At 41.6% G+C, this 17,264-nt stretch overlaps 1 protein-coding gene across 2 annotated transcripts in view; it reads right to left on the bottom strand.

The window, feature by feature from the left end:
* The window catches only part of LOC148030403 (Zn-dependent exopeptidases superfamily protein), a 117,792-nt gene that overhangs the window by 58,917 nt on the left and 41,611 nt on the right, over positions 1 to 17,264 (bottom strand). For both annotated transcript variants that reach the window (XM_087686727.1, XM_087686726.1), the window contains exon 4: positions 7,663 to 7,740. In XM_087686727.1, coding sequence (XP_087542853.1) covers positions 7,663 to 7,740 — 78 coding nt within the window. The remainder of the gene's footprint in view (positions 1 to 7,662; positions 7,741 to 17,264) is intronic.

Raw genomic sequence — 17,264 nt, 5'->3', positions numbered from 1 at the left:
TAGAGCAAAGTTTCTAACCTTTAATCAAAGTGCCTTGAGTCCACCAATTTGAGGGAGTTGATGGTATCCCAGTAATGGAACCTCAAAAACCAATCTTCCTTCTCGAAGAGGGTGGTAAAACCTAATCAAGCATTTGATTACAGCAATTAATAAATTCAATAAAACTGAAATGCACACTTTATCATAACATTCTTGGACATTGGACACCTTGCTGGCACCCATTGAGGTATTTCTTTAACTTGTAATGTAATTGGATGAAGTACAACTGAGATTTCTTGATCTTCTTCGTTGATCCAAAAGCCCCTTTCTATCACAAATGATCAGCAAGCCTTTCGGGCAATTTGCCCGTGATCTTCACCCATGACTTGTACAAATTGGACTGGCTAAATGCTGCCCCAAATCAATTGGGATGGGCTCGCATCTGAAATCTCTGGCAATTTCTTGAATTCTAGTTGCTAATTTCAATGTACTATGCCTCTAATTTTTGACTCGGGTCCCAAGGTAGCTGTTAAACCCTAATTTCTACTGTAAATTAGGATTTACAATAGAAATTTCATAGTTGCTCACCAAATCTAGCTCAGAACTCCTTCAAATGGCTCAGATTTGTTAAGATAATCAAATAATGGACTGGAGAAGATGAAAGAATATTGAGGAGAGAAATTTATGATTTTCTACATCGAAAAACCCCTGAAATTGACTATTGCCTACATCGATCAGCCCCAAATGTTATTGCCTACTACTAGGAAGGTATCAAATAGCTGCCACCTGCATTAAATGCTATCACCTACATCTGTAGGCATCATAGATCCTGTCGCCTGCATCTCTAGGATCTCCTGCAATATTTGGCAGCCTCCTGTATGTCTCCATAGCAGCAAATTCTGATTAGTAGCTTCTCCTCTCTCCCTCGCTCTCTCACGGCTGAACACATAAATGAGCCTCTTCAACTCCCAAATAGCCTTCTCTCTCATTGCATGGGTATTTTGCCAAGTGGCAACCTTCTAATCCCATTTTTCAGTAATTTTCAGCCATTTTATTGATTTTTAAAAGTAATTAATCCTAAAAACTAATTTCAACCCTTTTGACTCTGTCCAAATTTAGATATGCCTATCCACAATTTAATTGGCTATGCCATTTGCAACCCTAAGCGGTCCCCTGCCTTAATTGACCCTTGGACAAGCACAAATTAATTACATAGTGCCCAATCCCTAGTGTCAATGGTGACACTTATTGGCCAATTAGTTGTCCTAGGGCCAAACTGACACCCAAAACACAGCTAGCATAACTTGTCACAACTTATGCCTTTCACACCCACTGCTTCCATTGGCTTGTTACCATGAAATAGCTACCGTGTGCATCATAGTTTCTTAGAACATTGTACATTTGATTATTAAACTAATCAAATGTTTCTAGTAAAAGTAAAGCATCTAAAAATTTTCACATCCCCGTAATATACACCTATTTGCATGGCAATGCATGTTTCCCATTGGCCAAAGGAACCAAATCCCATACATGGTTTTTCTGTAGTGAATCATACTCAAATTGCATGGCACTCTCCCAAGAGTGACTCATCTCTACGCATAGCCTCCTCATAAGTAAAGGGCTCATCAAAATCTATCACCATGCATAAAGAGCACAAAATAATTAAGAGAATGGGAGAATCTAGTGGAGTGTCTCAAGATTCGCTATAGGGCTTGTATAGCCTGTCCTCTCTGTCCAACATCATGATCCTGCACAACAAATGGATCCTGGGCCACTACATCATTATCAACAGCTATTGCAAATTGTCTAATTGGGGCTGGCTATATTGTAACAAGAGGCTCCTCCTGAAAGATTACCATGTATATCTCAACTATATGCTCTAGTCTCATATACATCTTTTTCTCATGGAACACGATATCATGGCCGCGGATAACCTTCTGAGCCAATGAATCCCAAAGGTGATAGCCCATCTCACTTGTATCACCGTATCCGAGAAAGATGCATTTATCTTTGGAAATATGGCAGAAAGCCTCACATTCAAAGACACACAAGTGTGCATACGAGGAATGTTTATCAAACCATACCTCCTTTGCAACTCTACTACAAGAGCAGTGCATAGGGATCTATTAATCAAATGAACCACAATAGTAAGTACCTCAGCCCAAAAGTATTGTGGTAAGCTTGCTTGACTAAACATACTACGGACTCTTTCTCGAATAGTCCAATTCATGTGCTTTGCAATACCATTCTTAGGTGGAGTATATAGGATGGTCAACTGGCACTTAATACCCCTCTCGTCACAAAACTACTCAAAAGTCTTAGAGACATATTCACCCCCAATGTCAAATCGCACACATTTCAGCCTATGCCCAAACTGATTCTCAACCATAGCAAGAAAGCGTTGAAATGTAACTAACACCTCTGACTTCTACTTAATAGGATAGGCCTAATCTCTATATGAAGAATCATCAATAAACGTGACAAAATACATAGCACCACCTAGTGATTAATAGAGCATGGGACCACAAACATCTATATACTGAAGAGCCAACGGCTCTCCCACGCACATAGAATTAGACTTTGTATGCCGGTTACGAGTCTACTTGCTATATAAATAATGATCACAAGAGTCAAGACATGAGTAGTCAATAGGCCGAAATATTGCAAACAAATAAGTACTTTCATTCCTTTAAGGGACATATGCCCAAGACGGCGATGCCAAAGAGATACATGTGGAAGATGAGTCATGGCCAAAACATAATCAACAGATTCATATACAAGCAAGGGGTACATGCTGCTAACCTTGGCACCTCTAGCAAAAATGAGTTTGCCATGTGTAGTCTTTCATGTAGAATCACCAAAAGAGACATGGCACCTGTCATTATCCAACTATCCAACAGAAATAAGACTTTTAGTTAAAGCTAAGACATGTCATCATCCAACTGTCAGTGGAGATAAGACATTTAGCTAAAGCCAAGACATTGACGTATATCATAAAGCACAAATGGAGTAACAATACCAAATTGCAATCTCATATCACCTATGCCAATAATATTGCATACATGATCATTATCCAGTCTAACTATGAACCTCTTAACAATATAGTAGATATAAAACCAATGACGATGTATGGTGTAGCATGGAAAAAAGCCTTTGAATCAAAAAGCCAACAATGAGAATAAGTAGACTGAACATCAAGTAACTGCGTAGCATCAAGTGATGAAACATGAAGTATGTAATCATCTGAGCTATACTCCAAGGCATTTATCTCTTCTATCTAAAGATTGGACTTAGAAACAATGCTGCAATCATCAGAAGATTTGACTTTATCCTACGCTTTCCCTGTGCCTTTTTGGCACCTATCATTGCACATCTTATGGCACTGCAACCTTATGTGATCCTACTACCTACAATAATGACAACTAAGAGAGGACTTAGGACCATGGGACTTATTACGTGATTGTCCACGAGACTTAGACTTTGCTCCTGTTGGGCTATAAGTCTCTATCATGATTACTATTCCCATTACCATCTTGTCACACTCTCAATAAGTGCATGAGAAATATGGGCTATATCAACATTCTTCCTATTTACTTCCTTAATAAGCAAAGCACCCTCTACATCCTTGAGCTAAAAGCCACCTTCATGAGGGTTTGCACTCATAGCAGTGGAGAATGTATCTCAAGACTTTGGTAGTGTGACAAGCAAGAAAAGAGACTTGACATTCTCCTCAAACTTAAGGCCCTACGAAGTAAGCTGACTGAAAATGGAATAAAACTCATTTAAGTGAGAAGGCATAGACGTCCCTTTCTTTATGCGAAGATCCATGAGTTTCTAATTCAGCCCCAAAACCAAGCTTAAAAAACATGCAATAGGAGGAAGACGGACATAATACACTATTATCCACAAGCAGAAAGCACGAGAGTGCTAAATACAAGTATCTGCTCAAAACAACTCAAAACTGATTTTCAGTTTGGCTGCCCATAAAATTGCAGTGAATCAACATGTAACTGTAGGCAACATACAAAAGAGTAAGCTCCCATTTCCAAAAAAATCCCAGGATGTACAATGCAATTAGCAATGTAAATTCTGAGCATAAACCACAGAGTACCAAAGACTGTCAAAACATCCAAGCTATTAGGTATATATATGCATGCCAAGCATGTATCCACCACTGACAACCCATTGGCAATAAGAGGTAAAAGGTGTCCAAATTAAAAGGAAAATTAGTCCACGGTCATAAACTTCTACAATGACACTATATGCATAAACCAAGAAACGATAAGAGAGTCTCCCACTAAGTCAAATGAACGAAGCTCATGTGAAGAAAATACCAAGTACTCACATTAGAGCAAATCCGAAGTATTCAAAATAGCAAAGAAAGCTCAATACATACAGTTCATTGCATCCAAGTGGCCAAAATACATCATGTTTACATTCCGAAGCATATATCTTCAATACGTCTTCAAGCCCATAAATGGAAATCACTGAAGCAAATTGCCACTACCTAAATGCAACCAACCGAGCTCAAATCCAAGATATAGAGCTCAACCTAAGCATATTTGAGTGTAAACATCAATGCCAAGCATCAACATAACCATGTAGCATACACAAATAGCATGTAGATACTCAACACATAGACATTTACTATAAATGCTTTCTATCCAAACTTTGCTACAGCAATAAACGCTGCAATAACTGAGCTAATCAATCTCTAGTCAACCCAAAAGCCTTTCACAAGCATCAATGCATCATCCAAACACAACAAATGGGCCGTCCCATAAGCATCAAGAGAGTATAAAACAAGTCAATTCTTGCTATCCAAATAGTGAGAAGCAGACCTATCCTGAACTACTAGAGGTCAATGGCTGACCTCAAAACCCTTTAAGAAGTGCTCAAGATCGAAGCCACAAGTACCAAGAGAAAATGCCAATGATTACCAAGCCTTGATAAAGTGTGGAGAGTGTTGGAGATTGAACAGGACTGAGGGAAACCGAAAGAAGACAACCAAGATTTCCCTGGAAGAAGACAGCCAAGACAGCTAGCAGGTTTCATGCTACCCATCCTACGAGGTCCTACCGATGCCGCTAAGCTCAAGAGTCACTTGCTAGAGCTCAAAAAAATGTCAGCAAGGTCTTGAACAACGCCAAAAGATGTGGAGTTAATCCGAGAGGCAATGCAACAAATGCATACCTTAGTGTATGCCTGCCATGAAAGTTTCAAGCATAGTTGTCAGGTACGAAAAGTACGGTACGGTACGGTACGATAAAATACAGTCCTAAGTGGTACCTTAAGATTTTATAAGGTACGGTACGATATTAGTACGAAAAAAAAATAACTTCATTATTTTGAACTATAGATGATAGAACAAATGTTTAAAGTCAAATAGCAATGCTATTGGAGTATATAAGATAAATAGTTGAGGGTACCACGCCAAAATCTCTATGGCATATGCCGCATGCGCAGCATGCACTACAACTTACAAGTACATACATAGGAGTGGATACATCATACATGAATGATCATACAAATAAGAGGCATGTATGCTTGAGAGAGAGAAGGTTGAGAGAGAGGAAGAGGCGAGAGAGAGATTAATGTCTACAAGAGGCCAAAATGACCTGTGAGACCAACGGTTACCAAACAAACCACCAAAGGTTTTGGTAAAAGATTTATGAATTTTGTTATGGTTTTGTTTGGCATTGCTAAGGCTAAAGTAGCTACCGATGGTACATTCACTAATTCATGTACTCTCAGAAGGTACATTAGGCCAAGCTATCCTCTGGCCTAGTTTTATTAGCAATGTGTACTAATGCTTTGGGTTGGGTGGTGCAAAATGAGCTGTGAACAAAGGTAAAACCAATAGGATTAAGCTACTTAATGATTCTCAAATGGTGCTGAATTTATTTATTGATGACACTAACATATTGTGAAAAATGATGGAACATCAATTAGAAACGTTTGGAACTGCTTGAATACCTTATGTATGGCCTTTGGCTCTAGGATAAATCATAACAAAACATGTATGAGGAGTCTAATCAAGTTTCCACCCCCTTTCTTGGTTGATTGATCAAGGCTACAAAATCACCACCGCCACCACAACAACAATAGTCAACAACCCAAACCACCACCAATAACAACAACCACGCCAACCCCCCCCCCCCCCAAAAAAAAAGTGCTTGTTTTTTTGTATGAATTCGTACGGTACGGTACGGTACGAACTGTATAGTACGAACCAGTTCATACTACGTACGAGTGCAACTATGGCTTCAAGTCAAGCTCTTCTCTCAAGCTGACAAGAGTGAAAGCACAACCAGAAGCAAGAGAGAAGCAAGAGCTATATAAGTTCAAGCAAGAGAGAGTAAGACGATGTGTGGGAACTACAATAGTCACAATGTGTGACCTACCTTCCCTTATTCTATTGTCATGTAAAGAATAGAGAATAAAAAGATAGTGACAAGCGGCCACCACCTGTAGTATATAGGTGTGGAGGCGGTAAGTACAAGTAAATGCAGGCAGTTAGGCACAAGTGGCCTTTAACCCCCAACAGTCCATGGTCTGACATGAGAAATGAAATGCTTCCCTTGATATGCTTGCAGCCAACACCACTCCTCTATCAATGCCCTAGGTAACTGCAACCCCAAGTATATACCCTCAAGTATGTTGCTTTGCAGTTTGAAAAAGGACAGGTATCTGCCATAACCTAACCTGCCATCACAAAAATCATGTGACACACCAACCACAAAAACAAGGATATCTTCCAAGGTCAAAATTGGTCGCCTTATTCATCACAAATGATCATGTAATACTCAATAACCAGCAGAGGGCTCTGCTGGAGAAGCTCAAGGCATACCCATCTAGGTCCTCCTCCCTTGTTCAGTTGTATAACTCTGGATGCTTCCAAACCCACTCTCTAGGATACTGCTCTAGCATCAGAAAGGGCCACCTCTGATAGGCCCAAAATCTTTAGCTTGGATCCAGCCAATGTTTGTTTCTATAAATCCCACGTCTAGACCACTCTAAGTACTCCTACATATCTACCTTCTGCCTGATTATTTGGGTATCATCCTGTGCAGTGAAGGTGAAGAGAACTTTGTTACATTACGTGATCTCAACAGACACAATAACATGTTGTCTCAATCAAGGCAACATGCAAATATTAGTGTCAAAAAGCTGAATATTATGAGTACAAGGTTCCAAGAAAAGAATATGCCATTATTGAGAAGAATAAGCAAGAATACATATGTGCGTGTGATCACAAGCGTGTAAGGCATGCTTCATTCAACATTGTCTCCAAACTCTGAGAGCAGCAGGAAATCACAAGGGCGAGACTCTCTAATTAGCTAATCCTTCATCAAGTGAAGCTGCAAAGAATACTCTCTGGTTTGAAGAAAGAAATTTCTCTTAGGTATCTACGCCTATAAGATCCCAACATAATTTGCATACAACCTCAATCAAGGAGGAGAAATCAGTCATCTGTGGACATGTGAGCAAGAATCTAAGACATGTTTGTGTGGTCAAGGGTCCCACGTGGAAACTAATTAAACAATATGCTTCCTATAACATGAACTGAAAATGTGTGACAGAATTTGCAATAGAAATATAACACATGATGGTTATGCATGGGGAAGATATATGCAAAAGAAGGCCACAATACTAAATTTGAGCTCTAAAGAATGCACAAACCTGAAACAAAGTACTTTTTCCACCAATACCCATGGCTTCGAGATCCATGAACATTCGTATGGACGACCTCCAGGGGTGCTGCACATTGGAATAAGCCAAATAATTGGACATTTAAAAAAACGTAGGTTTTCAATTTGGATGAAACAATATTTTAACCCTAAGCATTTCAGTCATATACAGGGAGTTTCGAAGGTCATACATTCAGATTGTGCTTGATTCTAGCACCTTTAATCATCTCATTGGCCAGTGATTAGTGTATGTCATTTTGCATGCAGTGCTTAAGTCAAAATTCTTCAGTTATTAAGTCTAAAAACGTTTGGTTAAAACTAGAGGCATGTTATTGAGTATAGTTTGATTGCAATCAACTTCAACACAAGTAAACGTGGTGATCACTCAAATAACAAACAGCATCTTAAAGACATTAGTGAATCTGAATTGGAGGAGTCTCAGTGTGTGACCTTTAGCTAGTGTGAAAACCACATTGAAAGAATTGATAATCATTATTAGACGAAAGGTTAAAAGTTAAAACAAGCAGCAATTGACATGAAGTTGCATTACTCCTCACATTGACTAGCAGACATACAGGCTGGTAACTGTCCGTCATCTCATGACCTCTGCAGTGATGCCCTTTGTCCCCTGGTTTGCGCCTCCTAGCTAGCTTAAACTGCCACTTAGGACAGGATACTTCCAACACCTAGTACATTTAGGGCTACAGCTTTCTATGATGGTTAATACATTTTTTAACTAGGGTTTTTGTGAGAGTGTGTAGCAAAAAGGAAAGTGAACAAAGAAAGAAGTAGAATGAAAGAAACGCAAGAGAGAAGGAACAAATTGATTATGATGGCTGAAAGATACAAGGCTGCAACGGTCAGCCCCAACATACAACTCTATGTTAGTGTGGGCACCAAACAACAACAAAGTGAGAAGGGCTGCTGAATTATGATCACAAAGGATGAATGAATGAGGGGGGCAGGCTCCCTACAACCAGGAGAAATGGGGCCTCAACTCGTATACGAAAAAAAATGTGGGCACCCAAGACAGCCCGCCCAACTGATCAAAAAAGTAACAATACCAAAAAAGCTCATACACTAACGTACCCTCCATCTATTATCTAAAACATGTGAAATGACAGATAAGCACAATGTCAGAGCTCCTAATGTCCTCATCTGACTCAGACTAAGGCTCACATGCAAGAGATGAGTATACAAGACACAAGTTTGCTAAGATCCCCTCTCAAATACAGAATGTGCAAAAGGCCAAAGGAGATGGATTGAATCCGGGAGTAGCCGGAAGAGTGCCACCACTGATGAAGTCCATAGATGAAAAATACTAGCTAAGGAGCAAGACTCCCTCTCTAGATGAAAGCCCAATCCAACAAAAGGCCACCATAGGCCAATGGAAACAAAGAGGCCTCAAACAGATTGCTCTAAAGAACTCCAAGCGGGGATGGGTGAGTCAAACCTCTAACCCAACTAAGAGACAATAGCAAGGAGCTATCGAAGGTGCCCTAACCTAAAAAGAAACAACAAGGACTAAGGGCCAGGCTGTAGGGGATGGTGGCTTGATGACAAAGAAAAGAGGCCACTGCATGACCTACAAAGAAACAACAAGGACTAAGGGCCAGGCTGTAGGGGATGGTGGCTTGATGACAAAGAAAAATGGCCCAAAGATAACCACAATCCCTCAAGAAGCTCCTCAAGATCCTAGAAGACCTTCACTTAAACACAAAGGGCTAGGCAATCTATAGCTGCAGCACTTATATTGCCCCCCTCTGAAAGGGATGGGAGGTACGAGGCAACCACCAAACGAAATGGTGGGGGATAAGCTAAAACTTGTGGAATGGGTGGTGCACAATTAGAAATGGATGCGGCAATAGAAATCTACCTCAGAAGGCCCTTCACAATGAAAGGGGAATGGAGATTATATAGCCCCCTCTCCTACCAACCTATCACAAGAATGGCTCCTATAGAAGAATCCTTAGCAAAGACAGCCTGCTTGGTAAAGGCAACCTAGGTAGTACTAAGTCTTGTAAGGCTATGCTTTGAGAGGAGATGGAAGCCCAAGTTCAAAATATGTAGAACTTCCAAGACGGAGCTCAATAGATGACCAAGTCATAAAGGCAAGGTGCCGACGCAACAAATAGGCATCAGTGACATGTCACCAACAATGATTGTACCCTCAAATGCATGGAGATTCTGAAGCCAATCACCTCAAAGAGTCATATGACTTAAAGCACCATTGTCAATAAGACAAGGCTACCTCCATCTCATGGATATAAAGAAACAATGACTTACATGTAATAGCGGGTGTAGATTGAGAAGTAGAGGTAGAGGGATGCTCTAATGATGTAGCTCCACCCTTCGCTCCCAAACGAAGTTGAGGGTATTTCTTCCAGCTTTTCTCCTCATGGTGTGAGGTCTTCCCACAGTGAGGACACTAGGGATATTCTTTGTGCTTCCCCTCCATATCCGTATCAGAGTTAAAAGATGACTCCGATTTCATGGACTTCTTCTTCCCTCTCTTCTGTTTGGCATGTCCTTTGCTTGAAGATGATGCCAAAAAGCATGTCTATTTGCATAAACTTCACTAGGATTTGTCTCTTGGTGTTGCACATCCTGCAAGCACCGTCATGACTAGCTCCTCCCAAGTGAGAGTGTCCCTCGTATGAGATGTGAGGAGATTGGTGTAGAACACTATGAAGATATGCTAGGGTTTGTGTAGAGAAAACACAAAATGTACAACCATGACTAAAACACACCAACTCAAATAGTAACACAATAAACACAAACCTTAAACGCAAAACTCAAAACACAAAAACACAAACACAAACAAAGAGAGAAGAGAACTCTAAAGTGAATGAATCGATGTTGTAGATGAATGGAAGAGTGTACAAAATACTCAAGGACCAAGCAATGAATGATGTCAAAGGGTGATGTCCACTTGAGATAGATCCTAAGTGCTGTAAGCACCATTCATAGCCTAGAGAGTACTAAATGTGGAAGGGCAGCAGATTAGTCACCAAAACACAATAGTCTAGAGGCTGAAATCTGGTAAACGCAACAATGTACCACTCCAACAAACTGAGAACTGATCACCTTGAGCCAAAGAACTATCAAACGACAATAGGAGAGGTGCATGACGATGTAGGCGGCTTGTTGGACAATAAAAACACAGGTACTACAACAGTTGCCCATGGGAGAAATGGTAATAGCCTATCTCTAGCACCAAACGCTGAAAATGCAAGCTAATCAGGTGTATGATGACACTCCAAACAATAAGGCAAAAGCTGGGGCATCAGCAAAGGTGCTAGCAACAACTCCAAAGGCAATAGGAGGAGAGTCTCCAGCTACAACAATGGAAACAGAGAGGAAAAAACCAAAATCCAAGGCGTCGACCGTAGGGTTCGGAGGGGTGCTCCCCTCTCAAACACAAAACTAAAACCAAGAAGGGACTGAAAAAAAAGCTCAAGTCCATTTTTACCCCAAGGCTTCACGCCCGAAAGCAACCAAGGCATTGGACAAAGGGTGCACGTCGACTACCCAATGGTCTACCAAGACTATAGAGATGATAGTTATCTTACCAAGGGAACCCAAGTAATCACCCCAAAGAGATCAAGGCATCGCACAAAGGATGCTTGCCCAATGGCCTACTAGGACTTGCAAAGGCAGATGCAATCACATTGTACCTTTTTTTCTTCTTGGGGGGAATAGACGGGTGTCTTTGGTTTTAGAGATATGGTTTCTAACTAATCAACTATACCTTGAGGGGAGAATGAAAAAGGGATGGTTAGATCAAACACACCACAAAATAGACAAGCTATCCCAACCACTCATGGGTGTCGATGACGAGGAAATGGGTAAAGAAGCATGGTAATGTGGTAGTAAAGAACTGCCACTAGAGATAACTCAGGATCTACCCAAGTGTGCTCTGCACAATGAGATGTATAGAGTAGTGTGCTACAAGATGAGAATGCATATGTAGCAAGTACCACTTGGACAATGTCCCTCATGGATAAATCATTCACTTGCCCGAGCACCCAAATACAAAGATGATGACAATCATGCAATGCAAAGGGGAGAGACAACAAGAAAGGGAGACTAATGTCAAAGATAAGTGCAAAATCTTGTAGAATACCAAGTGTAAGTGCGAGAAAGAACGTGAGAATAACAATACTTTGAACTTAATCAACTGTTGGGATAAAGGCTCGTTTGGCCTCCGTGTAAAGTAAACGCACATTATTTAGCTGTACATATGAATGCATCCTTACGTGCCCTAAGTATAAATGCATTTTATTCTTTGTGTACCAACACATTGTTGCTACACTCATATCGCATCCTACTTTCACTCTGCTATCTCTCTAACTCACTCTCACCAGTCATCACACTCTTACTCTCACACTCTCCTCGAACTGCTGCTGCACATCCCCACCTGAGCACTCCAACAACTAGTATCAGAGCATAAGATTTCGCACACTTCCCGAGATCTAATGGGATTAGTTGACGGAGCTAACGACCAACAGACAGCTAGAGTTCCTGGCAACTCAGTGGGGCAGTGGCAGGCAAACAATCCAGGCGGCAATCGAGGGACCAGGCAACAGGTCTAGCGAAGGGCAAGGGACCAGGTGGTAGCCGCGCACGTGGCAACGAGCAGTGACGAGTTGCCAAGGTAGGTCACATGACGACTAGGCGCCAGTGGAACCAACGCGTGGCTACTAGGCCGGCGGACGGGGAGCGACCAGTGTGCAGGCGACGACCAAGCAGTAGGCACACGTGGGGAACCAACAACGGGTCAACGGACACCCCCTGTTCATTCCACCATTTTTTTAAATCAAAACTTTATTTTCTTTTCAAATCTCTTTGGAAATTCCTTCTCTTAACGGTGGTTTGCACACTAGAGGCACAATCCTCAAATCTGTGCGAATCTAGCCCAAAAATTTGGGGCTTTTCTTGATTTTGATCTCGTCCATGCCTGGCAGTGACACTCAAGTTAGAAATTGTAGACATTGCGTGTGGTGACCTCAATTAAATTGGGGATTTTGCCAAATTTATCAACATTTTGCTCTTTTGAGTAAAATTTATTGACATTGGATCCCAAAAATTTGGGCTTTTTCATGTATTGATAAAATTCTGCTCGGCTGGGTCAGATCGGCTGACATTTATGCAATTTCGGACCTGAAATTCTGGGGGTTTGTGCAGAATTTGGTAAATTTCTGCATTTTTTGCCCGTGTGGTGGTTGGTTCATGTACAAACAGCAGAGACTTATTTCTAGTTGAGGAAGACCAGCAGGGTGTTTGCTGGTTCAACTTGTGCTTTTGCATTTCAGAGGCATTTACTCTTGTGTTTGTGATAAAATGGTTGCAACTTCTTCCAGTTTAGACATTAAGATGATGGAAATCAAACGGTTTGATGGTCATGGCTTTGACCTTTGGAAAGACCATATGCAGGGCATTTCTTTCTTAAAGGATTGTGAGGATGCTTTGCAGGAAGATAAACCCACACTAATGTCTGATGCAGATTGGGCCAAAGTAAACAAAAAGGCTGTGGCTTACATTAAGATGGGTGTCATTGATGACATCTTGACAAACATCAAGGGTTTAAATACAAGTTATGCAATATGGGAGAAGCTGAAAACTACCTATGAGATCACCACACCTATTAATCAGGTGCATTTAATGCGCAAGTTGGTGAATATGCGACTGGATGAGTCAAAGCCTGCAGCTGAGCACTTGAGTGCATTTACAAGGATTTTACATCAATTTGGACTTTGATGATAAGTTGAGGGCGATCTTTTTGATCATGACACTACCTAACTCTTCGGAGACCTTGGTGGTTTAACTCAGCAATAACCCCAATCTCTCATATGAAGGAGTGAGGGGTTCAATCTTGAATGAAGAAATTAGACGTATGTCTAGTGGGGAAGGCAGTAACTCAGCTTATAATGTAAGAGACAAAGCTGAAAAGAAAAATGCAAATGCAGGACAGAGAAACAAGAGCAAGAGCAAAGAAAAGGAAAAGAATGACATTACTTGCTATCAATGTGGTCAGAAAGGCCACAAGAAACCTGATTGTAGGTATTACAAGAAGGAACAAGGGAGAAAGAAGAATGCAGAAGATAAAAAAGAGGATAAGACAGATGCATGAGGCAGTCAAAGGCAAGGAAAAGGCCAATGTGGCCTCTAGTGTGGTCATAGAGGAGCTTTCAAATACAGAGGCTGATGTATTATGTGCAGTTGATTTGTAGTGACGGGTCAGCACGAAGATCGAGACAGTTGGTGTTCCTTACGCGTGGAGAGACAGAGAGAGTGAGAGAGGGCAGAGTAGAGAGTGTGCACAATTTGTGGGTACAATGACGAGTGTACCACTCTAGGAATTTAGATAGATATATATGTGTAAGTACAAGTACTAAGGGTGTGTTCGCACCCAAGCACATTAAAAGGCACGAGGGCCTTTATTCCCAACAACCTCCCACCTAAAGGCAATGTGCCTTTAGAGGAGAAAAGAATCAGTTAAGTCTAGGTATGTACAAAGCTGAAATACATATATCTATCCAACTCCCATCATCTATCGGCAATGAGCAAACCGCTCTGCTGGAAGACCCTTCGTGAGAAGGTCTGCTGGAAAATCATCTGTATGCACTTTGACAAGCTCAATGCTCTTGCTGTCAAGTACATCTCTAATGAAGTGGTACTTCACTTGTATGTGCTTTGTCTTTGCATGAAAGACAGGATTCCGTACACAATGGAAAACAGGTAACTCTGTGATGCCAAGCTCTCCCTCCAGACGTGAAAGCCATAAAGCCTCCTTGCATGCCTCAGTGGCAGCCACATACTCGGCCTCTGTAGTAGACAATGCAACACACTTTTGTAGCCTGGATATCCAAGAGACTGCTCCTCCTGTGAAAGTAAATACATACCCAGAAGTGGACTTTCTGCAATCCACATGACCAGCATAATCTGCATCCATAAAGCCAACAACAGATGCCTTCTGCTTTCCAAAGCAGATGCACAACTCCTTTTGCCTTTGAGGTATCTCATAATACCTTTCACTACTTCCCAATGCTTTTTGCCAGGGTTTGCCATGTATCTGCTAACCACTCCCACTACAAAGGCAATGTCAGGACGTGTAGCAACCATAGCATACATCAAACTGCCAACAGCTGAAGCATATGGTATCTTGGCCATTTCAGCCTTATCATCATCAGATGTAGGGCTATTCTCTGCACTCAGTTTGACATATGGAGGCAATGGAACCCCAATTGTTTTCCCCCCCTCCATATTGAAACACTGCAAAACCTTGGAGATATACTCCTATTAAGATAGATAGAGTAAGCCTTTTGATCTATCTTTGAGTATTTGCATGCCAAGAATGTGATTTGCATCACCAAGATCCTTCATGTCAAAGCTGCCATGAAGACTTTGCTTCATTGAATCCAATGCATGAGTATCCCTGCCAACAATCAGCATGTCATCAACATACAGAACTAAGATAATCAGGCTACAATATGCTGCCTTCTTAGTGTACAAGCAGTGATCCACTTGACTTCTATGGAAACCTTGAGATTGCATAAATGTATCAAGCTTATGATACCATTCTCTTGGTGCTTGTTTCAGCCCATACAAACTCCTTTTGAGTTTACATACCATCTTTTCTTTCCCTTCTTCAACAAACCCTTCAAGCTGCTGCATATATATGTCTTCATGCAGATCACCGTGTAAGAATGCAGTCTTTACATCCACCTGTATGAGCTCCATATCTTTAGCTGCAACCAAGCCCAAAATGGTTCTCAATGTAGTCATCTTCACTACAAGAGAGAAATGTTGGATATTTCACTCACGCCTCACTTATACCTACGCTCACATAGGAGTGTCGGTGATCAGTAGGACACTGGGGCACTTTTTACTCTCAGTAGGAGACGTTTTTTCCCCCAGACTTATGGTATTATTTCGTATCTGCTTATGACACACACTTACGGGCACTTACCGTGTTCGGGTGTGAACACACCCCCTACAAGCCTAAGGTTTAAGGGTTGTACCTTGTACTTTTAGTTTACACTCTTTCGGTCTATCGTATTTTGGGTGTCATGCTTCACTCTCATACTGTCTACTGGTTTTCTGTGCTGAGCTTCAATCCTATCCTCCCTCACATTTGGTATCAGAGCATTAGCTCTGCTCTGCTCAGCTCAGCTATACTTAGGTACAACTTTGCTCGCTAGGAAGCACGACTGCGCCACCATCTTGCAGCTCGCCAGTCTGCCAGGCAGCTCTTTGCCCAATGCCACTGCCCCGCCTGCCCTCTGGCCGTCCTACCTGTGCCTTGTTAGTCCCCTGCCACCAATCTTGTTGCGATACCCCCAGCCCTGTCAACGCAACTCCTATCTGAGCCCTCACGCCAGCTGCTGCACACCCCGCCAAACATTCGTCACCTGTCATACCCCGCTAGACGTCCCGTCAAACACATCATCCGTGTCACACGCCAGTCTGCGCCCGTCAAGTCGCCAATCGCTGCGCCTGTCAACCGTCACCAGCTCTGCCCGATTGAAGCGCCCGACTGAAGTGCCGCCAGTAAACCGTAATTTTTCTGGTTTTTATTATTATTTTTAATTTCCTGCAATTCTTGGAAGCAAGGGTTCCCACGCCACAGACGCAGAAGTCAGTAAAGTCTAGGACACATTAAATGCAATTTCTGAATACATTCATCAAAAATTTTTGGGGCTTTTATGTTTTCTAGGAACATTGGCATACGCACTGCAGTTACAATCATTGACAGACTGTTTTGACAAACCCAAGGCAAGAAATTTTGGGGATTTTGCTAGTACAGTGTTGCTGAACACTGATTGCACGTTGGACTGCATGCATAACAAACAATTTTGACATAGTGCACCTTTGTACACTAATTGCAGAAAATTATTTCTTGCAATTTCTGGAATTTTTCAGATTTCCAGTGTAGTCCTACTTCGACATTGCTCTTTTGCATTTTTTGGTAATTGAAAATCATGGCAAATCAGGGAGGAGATGTTTTCACCTATGTATCCAAGGAGGACAGATTGGATGGAAATAACTATTCACTTTGGTCCTTCATGATGAAGAATGTACTTGTGGCCAAAAATCTTTGGGATTATGTCAGTGGAGAAGAAGCTCAACCTGGAGTTGTGGCTCCAGCTACTCCTCCTCCAAGAGGACATGCACCATGGGCACCTCAGTCTGCTTCACTTCAGCCACTTCCCCAAAGAACAACAGCTCAAAAAGCATGGGATACACGAGATGCACAGGCTTTGTCGTTGATTGCATTGGCAGTTCAGCGATCAATCATCCCGCATATTCGTTCAACAGTTTCTTTACGAGAAGCTTGGCTAACTTTGGAGCAGATGTTTGCAGGCAAGAATGAGACTTGCATCTCTTTCTTAAAGAAAGAGCTAGAGACATTGAAAATGGATAAAGGTGATTCTATTCACGATCACTTGAACAAAATTCACGACTTGCAAGAGCAACTCATGAATGTTGATGAGTACTATTCGGATGCACAGATGAGAACTCATTACCTCCTTCGTACTTGGCTTTTCATACAGCCTTAAACCTCACCATGAGGATTACCGCGCAACCAAT

The sequence above is a fragment of the Lygodium microphyllum genome, chromosome 10 (assembly GCF_053477565.2).
Source record: "Lygodium microphyllum isolate KBCC chromosome 10, Lygodium_microphyllum_v1.1.10, whole genome shotgun sequence".
Classification (NCBI taxonomy): Eukaryota; Viridiplantae; Streptophyta; class Polypodiopsida; order Schizaeales; family Lygodiaceae; genus Lygodium; species Lygodium microphyllum.
This window is presented reverse-complemented; position numbering and strand designations above follow the sequence as displayed.